Below are 27,584 nucleotides of genomic sequence, written 5' to 3'. Positions count from 1 at the left end.
AAAAATAATCCACCTTCAAAAAATCCCCCCCAAGCAAGAACTGGGAACATTGGAATTCCATAACCTGGGAAGATAAACCCCTTTGGAAAGAACCCCTTATAGGACAAGAGCTAAAGGGAAAAACAGAAATGTTTGAGATGCAATACATATAGACCAGGATCTTAATCCACATACCCACAATAAGTTGTAATTGGATACTGGACATATATGAAATGCCCTTTTTTAAAATTTGTAGGATAGTGGATGAATATCAGAGATAAATCAAAGATACCCATTATTCACTACTATTTTATATAGTGCTAGAAATGCTAACAAGGAAACAAAAAGAAATTTAGGGAATAAATATAGGCCCAAAATTTATCATTTTGTACAGGTGTTATGAGAATTTACTTGGAGAATCCAAGAGCTAACTAAAATTTATTTGAAATAACTTCAACAAAGCCACAGAATAAAGTTCAGTAATTAATCCAGCATTTATAGAGAAGGGAAACAGAGACCTAAGAAGAAGTGACTAAGTGAGGGTCCCATAGTCCCAGCATTTCTATTACCAGTGAAACTCAGCAGGAAGAGGTAGAGAAATTGCACTTAAAACAATTATTGAATGTATAAGATACTTTGGAATCTTCCTCCTATGACACAGGAATTATATAAATACAACTATAAAATACTCTTTTTGGAAATAAAACAGATTTAACTAATTGGAGAAATATTTATTCCTTATATGTAAGACAAGCAAATAGAATGAGTACTTGAAATATATTATCTATTGGTGGCAGCTTGGTGGACAGGGGATAAAGGCACTGGCCCTGGATTCAGGAGGACCTGAGTTCAAATCCACCCTCAGACCCTTGACACTTACTAGCTGTGTGACCCTGGGCAAGTCACTTAACCCTCGTTGCCCTGCAAAACAAACAAACAAAAAACATATGAGGAAAGGATTGAAATTTATAAGACTAAAATTCATCCTTGAATTCCTAATGGTCAAAGGATATAAACAGGCTTTTCTCTCCAGAGAAAAGCCAAACTACATCAATAATAGGAGAGAGAGAGAGAGAGAGAGAGAGAGAGAGAGAGAGAGAGAGAGAGAGAGAGAGAGAAAGTTAAAGCAGCTAGCTCTGAGGTTTCAGTTCATACCCATCAGATTGCCAAAGTTGACCCCTCCAAAAAAAAAAAACAAAAAAAAAAGGGAAAATTATAAAAGTTAGAAATTCATGATTACAACATGCACATGGATGCTCTGTTGATGGAGCTGTGAACTGGTCCAACCACTGTGGAAAGCAATCCGGAACTGTAACCTCAAAGTACCTAAACTGTGCAAGCCCTCTGACCCATCTATACCTCTACTAGGCCAAAACCCTAAAGAAGAAAAGGACTCATATTTATAAAAAGATTTACAATAGCAATTTTTGAAGAAAAAAAAGAACTGGAATCTAAAGAGGGGAGAGGGCTTATCAATTGGATAATGGCTGAGCAAATTATGACATATTAACATAATGCAATATTATTGTGATGTGTGGCAATAGGGGTGGTTTCAGAGAATCCTGGGAAGACTTGTGTGAATGGTGCAGACTAAAGTGATTAGCCCCAAGGGGAAGCTAGGTAGCACAGTGGATAAAGCACTGCCCCTGGATTCAGGAGGACCTGAGTTCAAATCTGGCCTCAGACACTTGACACTTACTAGCTGTGTGACCTTGGGCAAGTCACTTAACCCTCAATGCCCTGCAAAAACAACCAAACAAGAAACTTAAAATTAAAAATTAAAGTGACTAGAACCATGAAAGCAATTTATTCAATAACATGTTAAAACAAAGCAAAACAAAAGCACTTTGAAAGACTTATGAACTCTCTTCAGTGTAATGACCAATCATGATTCTAGAAGACCAATAATGAAATAAGTTACACAACTCCTGGAAAAGAGGCAATAAATTTAAGATTCACAAGGATACACACTTTTCTTTCACATTTAAAGTTTTATTGAACAAAAAATAAAACATGGAATTTGGAGTTCACAGAGCAAAGCAGTTCTCCCGCTTAAAGTGAATCTTGTGCTATGTAACCTTATTTAACATCAACCATGGAGAAGGCATGGAATGTGTAAGTTTTCTCAACAGCCAAGAGAAACAGGGATAATTTATGGGGACTGAAAGAAAAATGGGGCCATGTAAAATCTAGACACATTGAAGATGCTTCTAGCTCTTATTCCCCTAAATTCAGTAGAGCTAGACTGAATTCCACAGATTAACAGCTGGTATTATTGGGCATTACTTCTTGGGAAAAGCTTTAACATTTCCTAATTCATGGAAGTACCATCAATTTTTAAAAATTCAGTATTTTTATGACTGTGCCTACATTAAAAAAAAAGTCAAAAGCAGTAACACCAATAATCAAAGCCCAGAAACTGGGCATAGGGATGAAGCCATGCATTTTTTTTTCTGATATTACTATTGCTGCAATGACATTTTCTTGTCTGAGCAACTTCCTCTGCTTGGAATGTATCTCACCTACCTAGTCAGGTGGGCTGAGAGAGAAGGCCAAAAGACTGGAATGAACAGAGGGAAGCAGGTGATCCCAAACTGCCTCCTTTGAACAACTAGCAGTCACAAAACAAAGGGGAGGCTTCCCCCCACCACCCCCCACAAGCACACACAACATGGCCACACATAAACCACACCCCACTGTCAAGGTGACTCTCTGGGCTTCCTCCTGCTATAAGCTGGACCCACCTATAAGCCTCCCACCCAACACACAGTCATACAAAGTCGGGGTGCACACAAATGAAACATCTGCTAGAGACAATACCTTGCTTTTTCATCGGCTAGACATTCAGCCCTGGAGAAGAGACATTTAGGATGCTTTTGTTCAGCACAGATAAGCATTCTACAACACGCAAAACATCACAAATGACGCCATTTTCGGTCACTGTACCAATTACAGTAAGCTAAGCTAAGAACTAGTAAAGAACAACATCGACGTTAAAGGGGCATCCCACGCCCCACCCCACCCCACCCCACCCCCCGCACCCCCACCTCCCAGAGCCGGGGAGGCCCACGTGAAGTGAAAGCAGAGCCCCGGCTTTTAAGGGGCCGAAAGAGGCGACTCTCGGGAAGGGGAGCCGGTGTTTTCCTCCGGAGGAAAAACCGTCAGGGTGCAGGCCCGGATACCCCCCAGGGATTCGGGCAGGTCAAAGACTTTGTGCCACTCATCCTTCTCGGGATCATATTTCTGGACGATTTCCACCATACAGCGGTTATTCCAAGAGTACCCCCCCACCACATAGATCTTATCTTCGAACACGGCCACCCCCACATCACTCTGACCCCTCAGCATGGCGGCGATGGGGGTCCACTGGTCGAGGGCCGGCAGGTAGTATTCACAGCTGAGGACGTCGTCGTAATCGCTGGTCCCCCTGAAGTGGTTCCCCCCGATCACGTACAGCTTCTCTCCGACAGTACACATGCAGTGCAGCCCCCTGACCGTGGTCATGGGGGCCTTCTGGGTCCACTTGTCCGTGTCCGGGTCAAAACACATGAGCTCCTTCTGGAAAGTGTCGTGAGTGATCCCCCCCGAGATATACATCAGCCCCCCATAGACCGTGCCCGCGTGGCCGTAGTGGGGCTCGCTCATCTTGGCCACGTAGCTCCACTCGTTGAGGCGCGGGCTGTAGCACTCGACCGTGGCCAGCTCGCCGGCCGCGTTGCGGCCGCCCACGGCGTACAGGTGGCCCTTGAGGGCGCTCAGGTGGAAGAAGGTGCGCTTCTCGTTGAGGGGCGCCACCTGGATCCACCTGTTGGAGCGGGGGTCGAAGCGGAAGACCGTGTCCACGGCGGTCTTGCCCTTGGTGTCGTAGTTGCTCTGGCCCCCCACCACGTAGAGGAAGTTGCCAATGACGGCGATGCCGTGCTGGTAGCGAGGGGCGTCCATGGGCGCCAGGGCCTTCCACTCGTTGGCCTTCTCGTCGTACATCCTCAGCTCCTTGCTGACCACCAGCTGCTGCCGCAGCACCCCGCCCAGCGTGACCAGGTGCGTGCTGTCGGAGCGGATGGCCGTGCGCTCCGACTGCATGACGGGCTGCATGTAGGGCATCATCTGGTAGTTGCTGGCCTCGAGCAGCAGGTTCACGCAGGTGTTGTCGGCCCGCATGAAGTCCACCGTCTGCACGTAGTTGATCAGGTCCTGCGGCGACATGAGCGGGAAGCGGATGTTCTTCATGAGCTTGGGCGCCAGCTCCATGCGCGGCTCCTCGTGGCGCAGCCAGCGGCACGCGGCCTTGAAGAGCTCCAGCTCGCCGCAGTGCTTGAGGCTGTTGCTGGCCAGCGCCGCGGCCAGCCGCTCGAAGGGCAGCTTCTCGAACTCGCCGCTGTGCAGCAGCGCGGGGAAGTTGCGCAGGATGAAGTTGTTCACGTACTTGTCCACCTCCGTCAGGTTGTAGGTGTTGGCCAGCCGCCCCACCTCCACGCAGTTCTCCAGCGACACGCCCGAGATGAGGAAGACCTTGCAGAAGTCCAGGGCCGGCAGCACCTGCAGGAAGCTGGCCGCCTCCAGCGTGTCCTGCAGGTTGTCCATGGTCAGCGACAGCTTGGCCGTGTAGATGAAGTCGATGATCTTCTTCAGGCCCACCTTGTTCACGCCGTGCAGCTTGATGCACTTGAGGTCCTGCTCTTTCATGCCCCCCGTGAACATGGCCTTGAAGTAGTCGCTGGCCGAGGCCATCATGGCCCGGTGCACGGGGAACGCTTCATCGCCGTCGCCCGGCACCAGGCTCACGTCGCACAGCAAGCCCTCCCCGCGCAGCTGATCGAAGCCTCGCAGCACCACCGAGCTGTGCGTGTTGCTGCGGAAGAACCGGGTCGTGCCGGCCTTGGACGACTGCAAGTGGGCGGACACGCCCATCTCGCCGCCGCCGCCGCCGCCGCTGCCGCCGCTCCCCAGAGACGCCTTCACGTGAGCCTCCTCGTCGGGCCCCAGGCACCGCTCGCCGATGGCCGCCAGGAGCTCCCCTCCGGGGCCGCAATGGTCCATCCCCCCGCGCCGCTGCCCTCGTCCGCGGAGGGCCCGGGACGGACGCTGCTGACGCCGCCGCCGCCGCCGCCGCTGCTGCTGCTCCGGGGCTCGGCGGGCTCGGCTCGGCTTCTCTGCGGGCGGGGGAGGAGGAGGAGGGGGGAAGGGAGGGGGCTGCGCCGCTCGCGCGCCCGCGGGCTCGGCTGGGTGGGGGGTGGCGCGCTGAGGTTGGGTGGGGGGGCCCGCTGGCGGACTCGCGGCCTCCTCCCGAGGCCCCCCGCCTTCCGCGGCCCGGGCTAGGCCGCTGCGCCGCCCAGCCGGTCGCTCTTAGCCCGCCGCGGGCCTCGGGGGTCCGCGCGCCCTACCCTGCCGGGTGGTCCCTGGAGGTCTTCAGGCCCCGTCGGAGCTCGATCCCCGGAGCCCGGGCTTTCTTCCTCCGGCGGGAGCCTCTGGTGCCGCTGGAGCCGATTCTGCCTTCGCTGCGGTACCGGGGCCGTTGTTGATGTGGCTGCTGCTGTTGATGGGGCTGTTGCCGGGGCTGGGGCCGCTTCTGTTGCTGGGGCTGCTGCTGGGGCTGTTGCAGGGGCTCCTGCTGCTGCCGCCTCTGTCTCTGCCGCCGCCGCCGCCGCCGCAACTGCAGAGAATGTACATTTCTGGACAGGAATAATGTGGAAATGTTTTGCTTGACTATGCACACCGGTTATGGGGAGGGGGCGTTGTGTTTTAATGGGGGGCCAGGTGGGAGGGAGAAAAAAATGCTTGATGATTGAAAAATAAAATAATTTTTTGAAGAAAAAATGGATGGAGGTCGCTTTCGTAATTATGCATAAAGGAAGAATGATTTTTTTCTCTTGAAAAGTGTATACATATCTTTTGTTTTTACATCACCCAAGGCATCCCTTCCCCCCTCCACCTCTCAGACAGTCTTTGTTTTTACAAAGAATGAAAAGAAAGAACAAATATTTCAGCCAATCCAGCCAATAGATCTACCAATTCAGACCGGATATGGGGTGTTCTGAACACACCCATAATCCTCCCCCTCTGCAAAGAGGTGACAGAGGAGCATCCTCTTACCTCTTCTTTGGAGCTAAGCTCGTGTAGTATAATTGACTATCATTCTGTTTTTAATTTTTTATTGCACATATCTATATACCCTTTGTTACAAGTTTTTTTGTGTGTGTGAACACGAAATTCAAACTGACCTGAAACTAACAAAATGAGTAAATTGAACAAATTATTTGGTGTAGCTCCTTTGAAAACACTTGCTCTCTTTATCATTACCTTCCATTATCAAAAGCTTCTAATCTACTGACCAAAATAAAAAAAAAACCATATATTTTGGTAAATACATTTAACATTTAGCTGAGTATAATCGGACCTAAAGTTAAGGACAGATAGGTCTTTACTGGGGTTTCAAAATCCAATAAAGGCATAGCTTTAAAAAAAGACAGTGGTACAGTGGTGCTTATAATGAATGAGTAATGACAACTGGGAACAACTGCAAGCACCTTATTAAGTGCTTAGTGATAAGCACTAGGGACTGAGTATGATGGGGAAGATGGAGGGAGAATTGGTATGAGCATGTGCAGAACACTAAACTGATGCAATCCCATCATGGAAGTGGCTGCTTTGAGAAAGTGTGATGATGTGTAATAAAAGTGCCGGCTTGGAGATCTGGAGGAGCATGTGCAGACATTTTCTGTTTCCAGTCTGCCAACCAGATGATAGAGACAAACTGTTGATTGGCTGGAACTGGGGTCGTTCAAAAAATACCAATTGGCTAAAATGAGGCCTGGTACTAATTCCAAACTAGAAAAGCTCAAATGAAGAGGCAAGGATTGTTTTTCTGTGAGGTCTCCACAGAGATTGTATGGCCCAAGACTGTATGGCCGAGCTGTTGCTTGTACCAGTTGCATCTATTTTCCCTGCCCTTTGAATTTGTCAGAAGCCAGATGAGAAGGAAAGCACTGAACTCCTTGTCTGACACAATCTAGCAGGAGCTGAGACAGTTTTATCCAACAGATCTTTAATCTTTGGAAGTGATTGATGGGGCCAATGCTACACTGAAACGACTTTAAGGAGTCTAGTCCCCCCAAGGTGTGAAATTGTAGAGCCTAGAGTTTCCCACACACCTAGATATTGGGCAGAATTTTTTTTCACTTATTGCTTTATCTTCCCAGTAAATAAACATTAATAAAAGCTAATTGATGTGACTTGGTTAAATGAAACTGAAGTACTAATCATTAATAGTTAACATTGGGATTGGACACACAGAAATGGGGCCAAACCCTTTGGCAGTAGAGTCTGCCACACTCCCCCTCATCAATACCCAGAGAATCTTCAAGGGGAGATAAAACCAGCTTCCATGTGTGAGAATGAGCCCTGAATGTCCCTATACCTATCCAGGAAGAGGTAATCAGCTCTGTCCAGTGTCCAAGAGAGGTCAAGAAAGGTAAGGATTGGGTTGTCAAGAGATCAGGAAGAGGGAGGAGAGACATTTAATTTAAGACATTATCTAGATGAATGACTTCAATTTTGTTCCAGAAATGTTCAGAAGGGCTTGGGAAGTAGGGGTGCCCTGGAGGTTTGAGGAAACATGAGTCTTGGAACTGATGCTGTAAGGACTGGGAAGTCACCTTTTGGCCTCGAGTTGACAGAAATAAAGATGCAGGGGGCAGCCAGGTGGCACAGTGGATAAAGCACCAGCCTTGGATTTAGGAAGACCTGAGTTCAAATCAAGCCTCAGACACTTGACACTTACTAGCTGTGTGACCCTGGGCAAGTCACTTAATCCTCATTGCCCCAGAAAAAAAAAAGAAATCAAGATGCAGGATGAAACACACGTTTATTGTTATGGCCAATGGGGAAATTTGCTTTGCTAGATAGACTATACCCATTTGTTACTAGGGTTTGTTTTTGTTTTTCAGATTTGGAGTTGGGATCAGCTCCCTTCTCTCCTGCTCAAAAAAAAAAAAAAAAAAGATGAGAAGACCAGAAAGATTCTGAAACAAGCAGGACAGTTATTTATATACTTAAAAAAGAAAAAAAAAGATCCATAGAATAAAGATTCACAGTTTTAGGTGTGATTCTCTGCTTCTATTTAACAATGTATATGGGGGGCCGGGCAGCTAGGTGATGAAGTGGATAAAGCACCGGCCCTGGATTCAGGAGTACCTGAGTTCAAATCCGGCCTCAGACACTTGACACTTACTAGCTGTGTGACCCTGGGCAAGTCACTTAACCCCCATTGCCCCGAAAAAAAACCACACACACACAAAACCCAATGTATGGAAATGCTCATTTTATCTAGTATATCTTGTTTAAAGTAATATTTTATTCCTCCAAATTCCATCTAAAAACAATTTTTATCATTTGTTCTCTCTTTTTTTTAAGTTTTGAGATCTAAATTCTGTCCTTCCTTCCCACCTCTCCCCACCTAATATGGTAAGCAATCTGATATATATATATATATGTGCAATTATGTAAAACATTTCCATATTAGTAATTTTATGGAAAAAAACTCAAACAAAAAATAAAGAAAGGAAGGACAGAAAGAAGAAAATGAATATAGTGTGCCTCTGTCTATATTCAGACTCCATCAGTTCTTCCTCTGGAGGGAGATATCATTATTTATTATGAATCCTTTGGAATTGTCTTGGATCATTGTATTGCTGAGAATAGTCAAGTCATTCACAGTTCTTTATCCAACAATAATGCTGTCACTGTGCACAATGTTCTCCTGGTTCTGCTCACTTCATTATACATCATTTCATACATGTCTTTCCAGGACTTTCTGAAATCATCCTGTTTGTCATTTCTTGTGGCACAATATTATTCCATCACCATCATATACCACAGCTTGCTTAGCCATTCCCTAGTTGATGGGCATTCCTTTGATTTCCAGTTCTTAGCCACCAGAAAAAGTTGTTCATTTTTGTAGCATAATAATATTGCATTACAACCATATACCACAAGCTTGTTCAGCCATCCCTCAATCGCTGAGCATCACCTCAATTTTCAATTCTTTTATTTAGTCTGTTTTAAGTTAAGAATTTAAAGTCGGGGCAGAAGAATGAGATAGAGGATCATTTGAGAAGTGGAATGATCACGCTTGCTTCAATTAGGGCTCAGATAGGGGGCAGCTAGGTGGTGCAGTGGATAAAACACCAGCCCTGGATTTAGGACCTGAGTTCAAATCAGGCCTCAGACACTTGACACTTACTAGCTGTGTGACCCTGGGCAAGTCACTTAACCCTCATTGCTCTGTTAAAAAAAAACCAACAACAATCAATTAGGGCTCAGTTTAGATAACATAAATTTGTAGTGAACCTAGTCAAGTGGTTAAATGGAAATGCTGATCACTGGAGGCTAGTGGGGAGAACACACTGGAATGTAGTCTAAAGCTATTGACTAATGAGACAGCCACATCACAGTTTTACAATTTCCATCAGTTCCATTCAGTATCCCATGAATTATAAGGAAGGAGGAATATGTCAGGAGTTGCCCAGATTTTGGAGTTTGACATGATGTGATTGTTGATAGAAGAAAGGAACAAAGTATTTGAGAGGAAAGAATAGTGCCAAGTTGAGCTGGTTATCCCTTCCTCCCGCTATGGAATATCCCCATGGTGAGAGAAAGTATCACGTTGTCCTATAACAGTGCCAGGTAACTATGGGCCACAACTGGCCAGTGGCTGGACTCTTGACAACACCCCATCTCCACCCCTCAACTTAATGAAACACACAGAATTCATCCCTTTCTATTAAATTCTTCCTGGGGTAGGGTGGGAGGCAATATGTGGGGAATGCCACAACCCCTCTTCAGGGTCTTACTGAAGGGACAGGAAGTGGCACAGAACACTGGGAGGATTTGGTGCTGAGTGGGGAGACTCATTTACTTGGAAAGAATCTCTGTCTTCCTGGGCAGGGAAGTACCTTGCTGTGTATCTCAGGCAAATTTTGGCCTCTGTCTTCTTGTTTGGAGAAGAGGGGAGAGTAAGTCAGGACATTTGGTCACAGGCACATAGTTTAGGTTAGGCACCTCAGTTTAGATTAGAAAACATGCATTTGTAGTAAATTTAGTCAAGTGGTTAAATGGAAATGCTGATCACTGAAGTGTGTCACAAGAATAAGTGACATTTTCTACATGAATGAATCTCACACACACATGCTCACTTGCTCCTAGGTCTTAGCCAAGGGGAAGTTCCCTGAAATCTTGAATGTAGCCATTGCCTGATTGATAAATGTGGATATGAGGATATGAGCAGAAAGTTTTCAGAGGAAGAAAGATAAGCTATCTATGGCCATATGCAAAAAATTCTCCAAATCACTAATAGTGAGAAAATATAAAACAAAACAACTCTGAAGTTCCACCTCATGGTCAAAGTTGACCAAAAAAGGAAAATGATGGGGTAGCTAAGTGGCCCAGTGGATAAAGCACTGGCCCTGGATTCAGGAGGACCTGAGTTCAAATCAGGCCTCAGACATTTGATACTTACTAGCTGTGTGACCTTGGGCAAGTCACTTAACCCTCATTGCCCTGAAAAAAAAAAAAGGAAAATGACAAATGTTTGAGGGCTTGTGACTAAACAGATACACTAATGCACTGTTGGCATAGCTATGAACTGGTCCAACCATTCTGAAAAGCAATTTGGAAGTGTGTTCCAAAAGTTATTAAACTTTGCCCTTTTTTTGATTCTTTGATATCACTACTAGGTTGATACCCCCAAGATATCAAAGGAGGGAAAGGAAACATGTATAAAGATATTGATAGGGGCAGCTAGGTGGTGCAGTAGATAAAGCACTGGCCCCAGATTCAGGAGGACCTGAGCTCAAATCCAGCCTCAGACACTTGACACTTACTAGCTGTGTGACCTTGGGCAAGTCACTTAACCCTCATTGGCCCAACCCCCCCAAAAAGATATTTATAGCAATTCTTTTTGATGTGACAGAGAATTGGAAACTGAGGTAGTAACCATCAATTGGGGAATGGCTGAACAAGTATATAAATATGATAGAAATACTACAGTGATGCAAAAAATGAAGAAGGGAAAGGTTTTAGGGAAACTTTGGCAAGACTTGTATGAACTGATACAGAGGGAAGTGAGCAGAACCAGGAAAACAATTTTTATAATAACGATATTGTAAAGACAATCAACTTGGAGGTTCTTAGGAACTTTGAACACAATAACAAACCACAACCGCAGAAGATTCACAATGAAACCTGCCACCCACTTCCTAAAAGGGAGGTGATGGACAAACTGAGACCTTTTTTTCCCCTTTGGATGTGATCAATGCAGACATTTTTTGTTTCTCTACACATGTTCCTACTAACATTGTTTTTATTTTTCTTGATTTCTCAACAAATGGGGGAGGTGGAAAGAAGACAAAGATCTTATTTGAAAAAAAATTTTATTAAAAAGGTCACTAAAAAAAAAAGAAAAAAGGTCACTGAGATACTCTATTGGAGGCTTCCTGCCAAGCTGACATTGAACCATTACCAAATATACCTTGAGTGTTTTGTCATCCAAAAAACTCTGAAAATGATTATTCATTCCACATGTTCCATCTTCCCCACAAGAATAAGATATTTCATTAACAGCTTTGCCAAAAATCCACCAAAGACACAGTACTTTTAAACAGTACCTTTATTGAGGGCAGCTAGATGGCACAGTGGATGAAGCACCAGCCCTGGATTCAGGAGAACCTGAGTTCAAATTCGACCTCAGACACTTAACACTTACTAGCTGTGTGATTCTGGGCAAGTCACTTAACCCTCATTGCACCAGAAAAAAACCCCAAAACAACAAAAAAGTACCTTTATTGTCAAACTTCAGATAAATAGGGGTAAAGGACTTTTATAGAGAACACTGCACAGCAGGTCTTGATTTGAGAGAGAAGGCAAGGGAACCCTCTCCCCCTAAAGTGGGAATGACTTATCCAAGGTGGCAGAGCTGGCAAGAGAGAGAGAGCCAGCAAAAGATTAGACTGCCAGCAAGAGATTAGACCCCTGGTTGGGGTTGGGAGTGGAGCTTAGGAGATAGGTGAGTGGGTGGTAGAGGATCGGAGATGTGTCTTTGCCTGACCCTGGGGTGGGTCCTGGATGAATTCTTCAGAGGACAGGAGGCAGATCTTTTGATTTGGAACCGTTGGGCTGTATGTTTAGATGGGATGTGGGCTCCTGCCTTCTGAATCTGCCCTGATGCGGACAATGGAAACAGAAGCTGACCTGTGCTCCAGCTGAATTCTTCATCAGCTGCTGTCCTTGGTCCTGTCTCCCAGGGTCTAAACCACTGCACAAGGTCAGCCTGGGCTGGCCCTGCTGGAACATAGTTCCAAATAGACACTCCGAATCTCTGGTGGGTGTCCAGCTTCTTATACTCGTATTCTTGGGTCTGTCTTCTTATTGGCAGGACTTCTTCCAGGTTGGAGGAAGCATCACAATTGTCCTGGAAAAGTATCCTGGGATTATTGAATGTTCTCCTGCCCTTCCCCAAACTAAAACACAGGAGATTCCTATCAATATCTTTGGGGTGGTGTAGTAATTTGTAGGGAAGGTCACTCCCCCTTCCCCGCCCCCCTCAGAGCAGAAAGGGTGGGGATTTGGGTGGTGGATAGTAGCCTCTGGGCTGGGAAGTACTCTCCTATGGAGGAACGGGATTGGGGTGGTAAGTAGGGGTGGGATATACTTACCTGAACGTGACAGGCATGCCTCTGGGCTGGGAAGTGGTTTCTTGGGAGAATGTGGGCCTTTCTTGCTGGAAGAGCTGAAAGAGTATAGACCCCATGCATTGAGCAGGCAATATGAGAATGGAGTAAAGGACAGACACTAAAGGGGGATGAGGAGGAATGTTTATAAAGCAGCCTATGAAAGGATCCCAGCAAAGTCACCAGACTGAACACTATGGATGCCTTCTACAAGAGCAGGGTTTTGATCTTAGCCGAAGAAGCTTATGTTTTCAAGGGCCCCTCCTCCAGCACTCTTAATACAAGCTTGATATTTCTATCTAACTCCTCTGTGGGTGCTGGGGGTGTGGTTAAAAAGACCTGGGATACAGATATTGCAGGCCCTTTTCAGCCAAACTTCAAACTATCCACTTTAGGGCCCAATCTCTTTAAAGCCCTCAACAGAGACTTTAGATGTTTGGGAGTAAAAGAGTAAACAAGTAAGCTAATGCTGTGTAAATGAGGGAAACTCTTATCACTAGTCCCTGGGATGAGCCCTAGAGGTGCAGGCGCATCCAGGCTAGGGAAAGTGGGACTCAGGGTAGGCCCCTAGGAAGAGGAGTTGATTATGTCTTACCTGGGGGAAACACAAAGGGGTAAAAAGTATACACTGAAGTACAAAGGAGGGCTTCCCTCCCTGGCTTTTGATGAGATTTCAAGCTTCTGGGCTTCTCCTTGGATTGCATTTTAGCTGAAAAGAAAGGAATACCGAAAGAGGTAAGTGGATTGAAGGCTGTTCTGAGAAGGCATTGTCTTTACTGCCTCTCCAGGTTTGACTATGAGAGTGACATAGATGTTACTGGATTAAAAATTGGCAGGGATGGGGGCAGCTAGATGTCGGAAGTGGATAGAGCACCAGCCTCAGACACTTGACACTTACTAGTTGTGTGACCCTGGGCAAGTCACTTAACCCCAATTGCCTCACCAAAAAAAAAAAAAAAGATGGCAGGGGCCTTCAGGCTCTTCTAATTTTTGAGAAGAGGGGTGGCTTGCCCAAAGTCGTAGAGAGTTGTAACTGGCAAAGCAGGCATTTTGAGATCTTTACCTTCCAAATATAGGGTTATTTCCATTATACCTAGTTTCTGTCCCTCCCTCCCTCCCAGTATAATACATTCAGCATGAACTTGGGGGTTAGAGTGGGAGGCCTAGGGCCAAAAACCTTCCTCCAAATTCCCAGGTTCATTTCTGCCCATCCGTTTCTATCCCCACCCCCCCACTCAAGTTGACAGCCTTCATCCCTCAATTACTCCTCTTCCTCCTTCAATTAGCTAAGATCAAGAACAATTCCCATTCCCCTGAAGCTTTAACTTACTTGTGGGACAGAAGTAGTGAAAATGGCTCAAATCTGCACAAACTTCACTTGGTTATGAGTTCTGGGCTGCCCCGGGTGGCCTCCAGATTGATCGGCAGGGACCCCCAAGTGCTTGGACGGAGCTCCCGTCCGAGCTCTCAAATGCTTGGTGTAGCCTTCAAGCCTGTTGGCTTTGGGATATAATGGGGGGGGGGCGGAGCTTCAGTCTTTTGTTAGGCCCCCAGCCTCTTAGCTGTCACTTAGTAGGTACTAACTCCTTCTGAATGGTCACTTAGTAGTGCTAACGCCCTCGTAAAGTCAACCAATAGGAATGACAGCCTCTTAATACACAACTCTCAGGCACTAAGTTCTTACCTGTAAAGCTTGAATCCCCTGTTAAGTGACCTGGGTAGTAAAAACTTGTGAATCTTTCTCTCTCAAGCAGTCACTTCTCACCTGGCAGTCTCCAGTTCCCAATCAGGGTTACTTGAATGAGTAATAACCTGTGGCCCACCCTCTGTGACCCAGAGACTCGGGGAAGGCAAAGGGAATTGATCTTTTCACTACAGCTGGGAAAGGGCCTGAGGTCTGATGAACATCCAAGAGTGGGGGTTTCTTGGACTGAAGGAGAAGGGGTACAGACAACCATTGGGACTCGGTGTGCCTCTCCTTTGTCCTCCCTAGCCTGGGAGCTTCCTGAACTCAGGGTCCCAGTGCTGCCTTCATTCTGGTAGGGAGAACTTGAAGCAGCACAGAGAACATGGTGTGACAGGTGTTTAAGAGATGTACAACCAGGGGTAGCTAGGTGGCACAATGGATAGAGCACCAGACCTGGAGTCAGGAGGACCTGAGTTCAAATCTGACCTCAGACACTTAACACTTACTAGCTGTGTGACCCTGAGCAAGTCACTTAACCCCAATTGCCTCACCAAAAAAAAAAAAAAGAAAAAAGAAAAGAGATGTACAACCTTGGGGTTGTAGGGACTCAGGTCTGCAGTGGTTGCTTTACAGAAGAGGTGATTTTGAGCTGGACAGTGAAACTCTGGTGGGATTTCCACAAGCAGACATAGAAGGCATGGGGTGGGGTAAGCAATCCTGCAGGTGGGGAGGTTCAGAAAGGACTGTGCAAAGTGGATTCCAGGGGGAGACACTGGGGGAAGGGAGTTTAGGATGGAGACTCTTTGTAAGAGGGAGTAAGATCCTGAAGTGAGGAGTTATCAGGGAGATAGAGAAATGTATGGATTAGAGAGATGTTGTGGAGATAAACTGAATAAATAAGTTTGGATGTTGGAGGTGATAGAGCAAGAGGCACCTCCCATATGTCTCCGAGGGTGAGTAGGGAGAAATGAAAGCCTGCAGGCAAACCCTTTAAAAGTGCGTGTTGACTTTTTTATATGCATAGGAGAGCTGGAAAGGTAGTTGGCTCCCACTGATTGAAAAACTCAATCCTTCAGAGTGTGTCAACAAACCAGGGTGGTGGGTGAGAATTATCCCCTCTGCCTTACAGATAAGGAAACTTTGAGAAGGGATGTAATTGTCAGAATTGCCTCAAAAAGGTAACATGATTAGAGCTTTAAGGAACCCGAGGGACACAGTGGGAGAGATTGCTGCAGGTGGCTACATGTAGGGAGGAGGTAAGAGACCCCAGATGTTAAGGGGAACACAGAAACAGGGAACAGGATGGTCTCAACCAAGTGACTCTTGTCAATTCAACAAAAACATACAACATTTTCCACGGGGACATCCCTTTATTTTCCAATTTTAAAAGGTAGGCATACAAAGGATTACACATTGTGAACAGTTAGAGACCTCAAGGATCATTTAGTAGAAGCCTCTCATTTTAAAAGAAAACTGAGGCTAGGAAAGGGAAGTGACTAAGCCAGGGTCACCAGGTCAGTAAGGCAAAGGTAGCCAGCATTGGACCACACCTGGGAGGGACCAGGGGAGGGGCTGATCAAGGGTTGTAGGTGAGTCTTCTCTTGGCCTTGGGATGAGGCCTGGCTGAGCGCCTAGGAGGGTAGGAGGCCGATGATCTTTGGTTTGGAGGCTGTCCGATCATCTGACTGGGAGTGACGTAGGCTCCTGGCCCCTGCATCTGTCTGGGCCCCGAGTCAGGCAGGAGTGGACCACTGGAGCAGCCAGAACTTGCTTCAGTTTCTGCACTGAGTCCTGCCTCCACAGGCTGTAAGCACTGCATGCTGTGAACCTGGGCTGGCCCCGGGGGCCTCTGGGGGGCCTGGTTCCAGAAGGATACTCCCAACTGCAAGTGGGAGTCTGACTTCTTGTTCTCAGAGTTCTGTGCCATCTGTGAGGGGAAGAAGAGAAGGGAGGAGTCAGAGGGTTCAAGCAGGGTTATGGGTCCTCATGCTGAACTCCAGGATTTCCTTCCTTTTTGTGGGAAGAAGCAGCACCTTTTATCCTGGTCATGTTTTGGATTGCTGTGTCCCAGCATTCTTGAGCCTCCTAACTTAAAACACAAGAAATTCCTATCAATCTCCCAGGGGGGCTGGAGTGAGCCCAATATCTGTGGAAGGTCACTCGTAAGAGGCCCTTCACAGGGTTTTCCTGTGGAGAGTACAGAAGGATACCGGGGTAGTAGAGGTGGCAGGGTTTACTTACCTGGGCATAATCTATATCCTTCTGAGCTGAGAAGTGCCGGGTGGAGCTCCTTGGGGAAATCGGGGCCTTCTCCTGTGTGAGTAGATCAAGAGGCATTTCACCTGTGGAAGGAGAACCTGAATGAAACCTGAAAGCAGCTCTCACCAAGACCCCCCCACACACATTGGCCACAGGAACACAAATATCCCAGGGCTTAACCAAACTGTCCATCTTGTTCAAAGCTGGAGCAGCAGACTTTGGCAGATGTTTGAACAGAAGCATTCCCTGATCTTACAGACTAATAAACCTTGTCAGAAAGGACGTCTGTCTGCTTGGTGTGCTCTCACCTGTTTGTGGATGGGGCCCTGCAGGCTCTTTGTAATTCCAGCCTCCTTATTTAGATACCTACTTACCACTATTTCAATAACATATTGTAGAATGTTGTCAGGAACTGAAATTAGTTTCAGTGACATGTATATTGTAGATTATGCCTTTTTAAAAATTTTATTTATTTATTCTGTGTGAATGGCAACTGATAAATATTCAAAGGATATTAATAGGTACTTTTCAGGGGAAGAAATTCAAACTATCAACAGACATTTTAAAAAATTGCTTCGGATAACTAATGATTAGAAAAATGCAAATTAAGACAACTTGGTGGCTTCTCCCCATTAGGTTGTTAAATCTGACAAAAAAGGACTGACAAATGTTGGAGGAGCTGCAGGAAATCAGGTATAATTCAGTGTTGGTAGACCTGTGAATTGGTTCAGCCATTTTGGGAAAGTAATTTGGAAGTGATACTCCCAAAAGTCACTACACTGTGTATACTCTTTTTTCTTTTTTAGTGAGGCAATTGGAGTTAAGTGACTTGCCCAGGGTCACACAGCTAGTTAAGTGTTAAGTGTCTGAGGCCGGATTTGAACTCAGGTACTCCTGACTCCAGGGCCAGTACTCTATCCACTGCGCCACCTAGCTGCCCCACTGTGTATACTCTTTGACACTAGGCCTTTTCTGAAGAGATCAAAGATAGAGAGACTGATATACAAAGGATACTGATATACAAAAAATATTGATAGCAACTCTTCTCATAATGACAAAGTATTGGAAACCAAGGGAATGCTTATCCATTGGGGAAGTGCTGAATTAATTTAATGGTCTATGAATTTAATGGAATACTTCTGTGCCATAAGAAATGATGATATTGGGGGCAGATAGGTGGCACAATGGATAAAGCACTGGCCCTGGATTCAGAAGGACCTAAGTTCAAATCCAGCCTCAGACATACTAGCTGTGTGACCCTGGGCAAGTCACTTAACTCTCATTGCCCTGAAAAAAAAAAAGAAATGATGATATTAATCATTTCAGAGAAATCTGAGAAAACTTTTATGAATTGATGCAGAGTGAAAGGAGCAGAACAGGAACTTCATTTATCTGACAGTAACAACTATTAATATCCTTTGAAAACCTTAACCACACTCATTAATGGAATGAAGATCCCAATTTTAAGAGGACTGACAAGATGATGAAGATTGTTCTCTACCTCCCAACAGACAGATGACAGACTTAAAATGTAGAATGTGTACATTTTTGACCATGGAAAAGTTAGGACTTTTTTTTTTCTTGACTATGCATATTTGTTATAAGGGGCTTTTTTCTTGGGTTGGGGGAAGAAGGGTTGGGAGGGATGAAAAAAGAAATGCTCATTAATTGATAAAAATTGTAAAAAACAAAAGAAAAAAAGAAAAGCAGGAAATATGTTCCTCTCCAGTTCTATGATAGCTCTCCTTTCCCCAAGGATCAGTGACAATGGCTCAGCAATCCTATCAGGCAGTTTTTAACACCTTGAGATGTGGCCTAACTTGGCTTGCTGTCATTGAAACCCCCACAAAGGCTTCGAGTGGCTGCCTGTTAGGGGTACAAGGTAGTGGACACCTCCTGCTCCTGCAGGTGAATGCCTTTAGCTGGTGAACATCCCCAAGGAGGGATATTTTTGCAGAGATAGATGTGGGGTTGAAGGTTGAGGGGAGGGTTGGGAGAAGTGCTAAGGTTTCTTTCTTAAAACAATTAAATTATATATTTTTTCAAAGGTCCACATTCTCTCCTCCTTCCTCTTGCCCCCCTCCCTAACTTGAGAATGTAAGAAAAACATGTTACATGTTGTTGTTCATCCTTCATTTTCTTTCTTTCTTTTTTTTTTTTTGGAAGGTCAATGAGGGTTAAGTGACTTGCCCAGGGTCACACAGCTAGTAAATGTCAAGTGTCTGAGGCCAGATTTGAACTCAGGTTCTCCTGAATCCAGGGCCAATGCTTTATCTACTTTGCCACCTATTTGCCCCTCATCCTTCATTTTCAGTGAGGACCAGTGACATCACAGGATGAACTGAATTTAAGTGAAGCAAAGTTGTCAGCCTCATTCTCTCTTCCAGAGTCCTCCAAGTCCAGTGGCAGGACAAAAGTCAAGATGACTACTGATGGCCCTGGATAAAGTGAACAACAGTGGTGTTTGATGTTTGATTAAGCTCTAAGTGCTCCACAGCACCTGCTTCAGTTGCCTTTGTGGCCAGTGGAACAAATCGTTCTCATCCTGTACTAGGTTTGAGACCTATGGGTTACCCTCAACCTGGTTTAGCCCATCTGTCAGGACCCTCTGTGTGGCTGCTTCCCATTCTATAGCTTCTTGGAATTGGGCGATAGGTGAACACCAAAGGTGGATGACAGCCCTGAAAAGGGCTCAGCAGAGACTCACATCAGAGGGGCTAGTCCTCCCTGAACCCGCCATGTACTCCTGTTATGTGTAGTATACATGGACACATACATTATATTACATGTATACATGGATATTATATTGCCTAGATACACAATTCACATACACATGTACGACAGTACACACATATTTGTATAATTAAGCAAAATAGATTCCCTCTTTTTTTTTTTTTTCTTCAGGGCAATGAGGGTTAAGTGACTTGCCCAGGGTCACACAGCTAGTACGTGTCAAATGTCTGAGGCCAGATTTGAACTCAGGTCCTCCTGAATCCAGGGCTGGTGCTCTATCCACTGTGCCACCTAGCTGCCCCCAAAATAGATTCCCTCATTGACTATGTCAGTAAAAATTTCTCAATCTGCATTTTGAATTGATAACTTCTCAATCAGGAGGTTCGGGGTTTGTTTCATTACATTTCATTATGAGGAGAGTTCCAGTGCTTGGTCACTGTGTTGATTAGAATTCTTAAGATGTTCAAAGTTGATTGTCTTTACAATATTGCTATGATATAAATTCTTCTCCTGGTCTGCTCACTTCACTCTGTATCAGTTCATACAAGTTTTCCCAGTTTCTCTGAAACCATTCCCCTTCATCATTTCTTTATAGCACAATAATATTTCATCATGTTCAGTCATCCTCCAATTGATGGGTACCACCTTGGTTTTCGATTCTTTGCTACCTCAAAAAAGTGCTGACATAAAAATTTTTGTACATATTGGTCTTTTTCCCCAGTGGCTCAGTAGATAGAGCACTGGACCTAAAAACAGGAAGACCTGAGTTCAAACCTAGCCTTAGGCACTTACTAGCTGTGTAACCCTGGGCAAGTCACTTAACCCCTATTGCCCTGAAAAAACAAAACAAAACAAAACAAAACAAAACAAAACAAAACAAAACAAAAAAACCCCCATAGATCTAGTAGTGGTCTTGCTGGGTCACAGGATGGGTGAACTTTAATAACTTTTTAGGCATAATTCCAAATTGCTTTCCAGAATGTTTATACTCTTCCACAGCTTCACCAACAGTGTATTAATGTATCTGTTTTCCCACAGCCCTTCCAGCATTTGTCATCATCCTTTTGGTCAACTTTGCCAAATTGGTGGGTGTGATATGGAACCTCAGAGTAGTTTTAATTTGCATTTCCTAATTATTAGTAAGTTAGAGTTGTAAAAACATGGCTATTGATAGCTTGAATTTCTTCCCCTGAAAACTACCTATTCCTATCCTTTAGCCACTTAGAAACTGGGGGATGGCTCTTATTCATATAAATTTGAATCCGTTCTCCATATATCTTCTCTTCTAAATTTAATGGCTTTCATTTTCTTTGTATAAAAATTTTTACATTTTGTTACTGAAACTGTCCATTACTTCCTATGATCCTCTCTTTCTCTTGTTTGGTCATGAACTCTTCTCCATCTAGTTGACAGGTGATTTCTTCCTTCCTCTAATTTTTTTATGATGTCAAACTTTATGTATAAATCATGACCTCATTTGAAGCTTGTCTTGGTCTAAGCTATTGGTCTCTATCTAGTTTCTGTCAGACTGCTCTCCAAGTTTCCCAGCAGTTTTTGTCAAATAGTGAGTTCTTGCCCCATTAGCTGGGTTTTCCAAGCATAGGCTACTGTGCCTGGTTGCCCTTGTATATTGTGTATCTAATGTGTTCCACTGACTGACTGCTCTATTCTTACTCATTATCAAATTACTTTGATTATTACTGCTTGGTAGCATAGGTTAAAATCTGGTACTTTTAGGCTTCCTTCTTTTCTACTCTTTTCCATTTGCAATTTTCCTTGAAATTCTTGGCATTTTATTCTTCCAGAGGAATTTAATTTTTTTTTTTTTCCTAGCTATAAGAAGTAATCCTATGGTAGTTTTTGATTGGTGTGGTCCTAGATAAGTAAATTACTTTAGATATTACTATCATTCAAAAAATCATATTGGCTTGGTTTGCCCATGAGCAATTAATATATCTCCAATTATTTAGATCTGTCTCAGGTTTCTTACCTGGAAGATCCATCGAGGATAGAAGGCTACACCGTTTCACCAGCTGGGGGTAGATAGGGTCAAGCTCTGTCTGCATCTTATTTTCACAGGTTATAATCAGATCCTTTACTTCCATTTTGGCTAAGAGGAAACAGAAATAGGTGAGTGGTGTGGAGAAGTTTCTGATTGGGCTTTGGGCTGTCTGCCTCCCCCCCCCCCCCATATTGGAGCAGTTTAGGTTCATAGGATTTAGTGTGAGAGGAGATTTTAGAGAAACTTCCACACTCCTCATTTTACCATTTTGTAGCCAAGGAAACTGATGCCTTTAGAGGTGGTCACTTTCTCAGTCACATAAGTAGGCCAGAGAAGCCAAGCAGAGAGTTAGGTCTTTTATACTTAGTCATTGAGCATTTATTTAGTTCCTACTGTGTGTCAGGGCCTATGCTAAGCACAGAGGAAACAACAAACAAGCAAAGGCAAAAAGCACTATCAGCTCCCAAGGAGCTCACAGTCTAATGGGGGAGACAACAACTGTATAAAGAAGATCCAGACAGGTGCTCTCAGAGGGAAGGCACTGGGAAAGGCTTCTTGAAGAAGGGGAGACTGAAGGAGACCAGGGCAGCTAAGAGAGAGAGAAGGAGAAGAGGGGCTATTCCAGCCATGGGGGAGAGCCCGTGGAAAGGAGAGGAGATGGAGGGTGTGCTGTGTTTTAGGAATAGCCAGCAAGCCAGTGTCCCTGTCATGGCGGGGAGAAAGGTTCTGAAGCCAAACAGAGGCTATGGTTTCTTTTTGATCCTGGAGGTAACAGGGAGCTGATAGATTAGGGTGGTCAGACCTGCTTTATCAGGAAGATCAGTTTGACAGCTGAGAGGATGGTGGCTTGGAGTAAGAAGGGACCTGAGTCAGAAGGCTATTGCCCTGCTCCAAGCAAGAGGTGATGAGGGCTTGTACCAGGGAGGTGGCAGTGTAGAGGAGAGAAGGGGGTGTCTCCTGAAACATGTTATGGAGGTAGAAATGGCAGTATTTGGCCACTGGTTGGATATGAGAGGTAGAAGAGAGAGAAAAGTAGAGAATGATGCCTAGGTTGCAAGCCTAGTTGTCTGGGAGAACTGTAGTACCCCCGACAGTAGGAGGAAAGTTAGGAAGAGAGAAGGGTTTGAGAGGGAAAATAATAAGTTCAGTCTTGGACATAAATGAGTTTAAGGTGTCTACAGGACATCCAATTGGAGATGTCTAAAAGGCAACTGGAGATCCGAGACTAGAAGTTGGGAGGGAGTTTAAGGGTGGTCAAGTGGGTAGGAGAGTCATCTTCATAGAGATAATACTTGAGACTATGGGAGTGGATACAATCCCTGAGTGAAATAGTATAGAAGGAAAAGGGAAGAGGGCACAGGCAAGGCCTTGAAGGATCTTCGGGGTGATCGAGCATGCTAGGGATGAAGATCCACTGAAGAAGACCAAGAAGGAGCAGCCAAGAACCAGGAGAGAACACTGTCATAAAAACCCGGAGAGAAGAGAGTATGAAGAAGTTGATCGACATTACAATGTCGCAGGGTGCAGAGGGTCAGGATGAGGCTTGAGAAAAGGCCTTTAGATTTGGCAATTAAGAGATCATTGGTAACTTTGGAAGGTGAAGTTTATTTGAGTGATGAGGTCAGAAGCCAGACTACAAAGTGTCAAGATAGTGAGATAGGGGCAGCTAGGTGTCGTAGTGGATAGAGCACTGAGCCTGGATTCAAGAAGACCTGAGTTCAAATCTGGCCTCAGACACTTGACACTTACTAGCTGTGTGACCCTGGGCAAGTCACTTAACCCCAATTGCCTCACCAAAAAAAAAAAATAAATTAAGATGGTGAGATAAAAGGAAGTAGACACATCTATTTTAGAAGGCCTTTTCAATGTTGTTGTTGAGTGATTTTTTGTGATCCCATTTGGGGTTTTCTTGGCAGAGATACTGGAGTGGTTTGTCATTTCCTTCTCCAGCTCATTTTACAAATGAGGAAACTGAGGCAAACGGGGTTAAATGACTTTTCCAGGGTCACACAACTAGTAAGTGTTTGAAGCCAGACTCCAGGCCCAGCACTTTATCCACTTCAACACCTACCTGCCTGCTGGAGTGAGATAAATGGAAGTGATTATGTCTATTTTTTTTTTTTTTGTGAGGGAGGAGGGATAAGATGGGACAAAGGCTAGTGGAGATAAATGGATTAAGTGAGAGTTTGTTGAGGATGGGGGAGATACAGACATATGTTTGGGCCATTGGGAAGCAGCATGTAGAAAGAGAGTCTGAAGATTAGTGGAAGAGTAGGAATGATAGAGGGTGGCAATCTACTGAAGAAGAGAGGGTAGAGTGGGCTTCCTTGTGTATATAGAGGGGTTTGTCTTGGCAAGGAGAAAGGCCACCTCTTTATGTGAAGTGAGTAAAGGAGGAAATGGTGGCAGAAGGCAAGAGGGAATGCTCTGTGAATGGCCTCAATTTTTTCAGTGAAATATGATTCTCTCAAGGTTTTCAGCTGAGAGAGTTGGGGAGGAGGAGCTATGGGAGGCCTGAGGAGGAAGGAAAAGATTTGAGAAAGCTGCTGTGGTGAGGCAGTGAATCAATTAGGGAGGCTTAAAAAGACTGCCTTGCTGCAGGGAGGGTCCAGTTGAGATCAGTACCATAAACCTGAAGTGAATCCAGTCAGCAGGGTTTCATTATTCTCTCCATTTTTGTTCAGCAGCATGTGTATAGGTGCTAAGGTAGAGGATGGTGGGAGTAATCCAAGGTTTAGGTATGGAGTGAAAGATCCTTGATAGAATAAAGGGGCAAGGGACTCAAGAGAAGAGGACAAGGGGCAGCTGGGTGGTATAGTGGATAAAGGACCGGCCCTGGATTCAGGAGGACCTGAGTTCAAATCTGACCTCAGGCACTTGACACTTACTAGCTGTGTGAGCCTGGGCAAGTCACTTAACCCTCATTGCCCTGCAAAAAAAAAAAAAAGAAGAAGAAGACAGAGAGAAGTTTACACTCATTTGCTAGGGGGTCAAGCTAGGAAAGGGAAAAGAGTAGAACCAGTGCAGGGATGATGTCCTGGGAAAGAACTGAGGGGGTGGTGGGGTGGGGGGTCATGGGAAGGGTGAAAAACAGGATTTAGAATTGCAAGACTGAGAAGAGGTGGAATGATCACAGATTATGATCAGGTAAAGGAATTTTGGAAATCATGAATCCATATGTGGAACACTTGTGGGTGGTGGTGAGATCAAAGGGATGGCCATCTTTGGGAGTAGCTGTTAGTGGGGTAGAGTCAGGGCAGTAAGTAACTGTAGGAATTGGGAGGTCTCTTTAGACAGGGTCCCCTGAATTCTTTCCCTGCCTCTTTGATTGAGTACAGGTCTGGACATGTTACACTTGCTAAAATGTAATGAATGATGGGGGAAGACAGTATTTTTCTAATCCTAAAACCACCTACCCTTGACTCTTCTACTCCATGCTGCAACTTTCCCATCACTTTCCACACTTCCCCCCCCCCCCCCTTTACGGCACAAGGACTGGAAAAAGTTTCATGAAGTTAATGTCTCTACTACTTTACTACCCACCCCTCTCCTTTCTCCTCTGGGGAAAGGACTTTTTCAAAAGTCACCAATGACTTTGTAATCGCCAAATCTTTATAGGATCATATATTGAAGCTAAAGAGACCTTAGATGTCATCTAGTGCAACCATCTCATTTTACAGATCAAGAAACTGAGGCTCAGAAGCGTTAAGTAACTTGCTCAGGTTCAACACAACTAATATGTGTTTGAAAGAGGATTCAGACCCAGGTTTTCCTGCCTCCAGGTGCAGCATTGTGTCCATCACACTAAAAGTGATCCAAAGGGCAGCTAGGTGGTGCAGTGGATAGAGCACCGGCCCTAGATTCAGGAGGACCTGAGTTCAAATCCAGCCTCAGACACTTAACAATTACTAGCTCTGTGACCCTGGGCAAGTCACTTAATCCCAATTGCCTCACCGCTCCCCCCTGCCAAAAAAGTGACCCAAACAGGCATAGAGTAGGAGACCCCATTGCCAGTCACAATTTGATACTCCCTAACCTATTTGCTGCTCAGCCCTTACTTAATATTTTCTATCTCTCTAATGTACATACTAGGGACTTAAAGCTTAATAATAAATTGGTGCCTGACTGAATTTTCTTTTTTAAAAAGCATTTATCAGGGAACAGCTAGGTGGTGCAGTGGATAAAGCACTGACCCTGGATTCAGGAGGACCTGAGTTCAAATCAGGCCTCAGACACTTGACACTTACTACCTGTGACCCTGGGTAAGTCACTTAACCCTCATTGCCCCGTCCCCCGCCCCCAAGCATTTATCAAAGGATTACAATAGGCAGGCCCTCCATCACCTCACAACTGGATTATTATAATAGCTTGCTAGTTTGTCTCCCTGCCACAAACCTTTCCTCACTCCAGTCTATCCTCTACTCAGTTGTCAAAGTGATCTTCCCAAAGTACAAGTCTGACCATATCACCCTCTGGACACAGTATAAATCCAGTGGCTCCCTATCACCTCTAAGATTAAATATGAAGCCTTCTGTTTGGCTTCTAAAGCCCTTCATAACTTGCCCCCCAGCCTGCTTTCCAAACCTCTTACATATTATTGTCCCCCTCTCCCCTGTCCCATAGTGAACTCTCTGACCCAGTGAGACTGGCCTCCTAGTCATTCCTAAACAATCTCCCAACTCTGGGCATTTTACTAGATGTTCCTCATGCTTGGAACATGCTCCACATCTCCATCTCCATCTCCTGACTTCCCTGGCTTTCTTCAGGTCCTAGCTAAAATCCCACCTTCAGCAGAAAGCTTTTCCCAATCCCTCTTAATTCTAGTGCCTTCCCTCTGTTCATTATTTCCAATTTATTTTATATATAGTTTTTCGTACATTGTTGTTTACACATTGTTTCTTTCATTGTACTATTGAACTCCTTGAGAGAAGGGACTGTCTTTTGCCTTTCTTTGTATCCCCAGACCTTACTTAGCATGGCACAAATGAAGTGCTTAATAAATGTTTATTGACTAATTGACTGACCACAGGCCAAAGCACTGTGCTAAACCCTGGGGATAGAACAGCAAGACAGTCCTTGCTCTCAAGATCAGGGGTCCATGGACTTGTGTATCTATATTTATCTATATACACATATATGCAAATATATGTATATATAAAATAACTGTATTTCAACATATCTAATTTTCCCTGTAATCTTTTGTATTTTATCTTAGGAATTTGATATCCTGAGCCAGGAACCACAGGCTTCCTCAGACCAAATTCATTTATTCATATATAAAACAAGATTCATTTCTGATGTTGAGCCATTAGACAGGGCCAAGGGTTTTGGTGGTGAGAGCTTTCTATTTTGGGCCTTCAGTAGCTGTGGTTGCTTGTGGTACCTGTAGAGGCATCCCCACAAGTCCATAACGGTGGCTTCCCTATGCTATGGACTGGGGGAGGTGGGACAGATTGGAGGCAGGGCAGGTGGTCCCTTCTGCCCTAGGCCCTGGGGCTTGCTTACCTGCCGGAAGCGCAGCTCCTCTGTGGTTGTTGTTGGTGTTGGCAGATGTCAGGCCCCTTCTCCACGGGGGCTGCTCCCCTCAATGACGGTAGCAAGGGCCGCCTGCTGGTGCAGGATCAAGGTGCGCTCATGGCATATTACATATGAAAGTGACCTAGGTTAGGATTCCATCCCTCACTACTACATCCCTCGGGGAGGGCAGGAGTTGTTTCTTTCTTTGTTTTTTCAATCTTTACTCTCTTTCACCCCCGATGCCCCGCCCAATCCAGACGCTTTAAGCAGCAGGGGCTTAATCAGTGTTTGCTAAAGAAGTGAACACGTGGATTGGGCTGCCAGTGCTCCCCTAACTAGGGACTCTCCGAGCTAATGCTTGAGGGCCTTCGGTGGGGGATAAGGGGATGCTTGGTCGGCTACTGGATGGGCTGGATGGCCTCTGCTGTCCTTTCCAGCTCGGAAGGCTTGGAACAGAGGATGAATGAATGAATGAAGGGAGGTGCTGGCAGTGATTGACAGAAGCGTCCGAGAACTTCACAGGGTTCTTCGACAGGCGGCGAGAGAGAGAAAGAGAGAGGGGGTGGGGGTGGGGGTGGGGGTGAGTGGGGGGGAGGGAAGGAGAGGGAGGGAAGGAAGGAGAGCGAGGGAGGGAAGGAGAGCGAGAGCGAGGGAGCGAGAGAGCGAGAGAGAATGGGGGAAG

General features: G+C 45.3%; 1 protein-coding gene and 1 long non-coding RNA gene across 2 annotated transcripts; both read right to left on the bottom strand.

Moving 5' to 3' along the window:
- Positions 1–3,018: 3,018 nt before the first annotated feature.
- LOC122735787 (kelch-like protein 9) lies at positions 3,019–5,138 on the bottom strand. The gene has a single exon (XM_043977569.1). It carries the CDS (start codon positions 5,017–5,019, stop codon positions 3,076–3,078), a length of 1,944 nt encoding a protein of 647 aa, XP_043833504.1. The 5' UTR covers positions 5,020–5,138; the 3' UTR covers positions 3,019–3,075.
- Positions 5,139–16,712: 11,574 nt separating this feature from the next.
- Positions 16,713–27,462, bottom strand: LOC122735084. Its single transcript, XR_006354100.1, has 3 exons — positions 26,891–27,462; positions 21,374–21,493; positions 16,713–16,733 (listed from the first exon to the last, which is right to left on the bottom strand). It is a non-coding gene; the product is annotated as an uncharacterized LOC122735084 (long non-coding RNA).
- Between the last annotated feature and the right edge of the window lie 122 nt (positions 27,463–27,584).

Source organism: Dromiciops gliroides, chromosome 1, assembly GCF_019393635.1.
Source record: "Dromiciops gliroides isolate mDroGli1 chromosome 1, mDroGli1.pri, whole genome shotgun sequence".
In the NCBI taxonomy this organism is placed as follows: Eukaryota; Metazoa; Chordata; class Mammalia; order Microbiotheria; family Microbiotheriidae; genus Dromiciops; species Dromiciops gliroides.
This window is presented reverse-complemented; position numbering and strand designations above follow the sequence as displayed.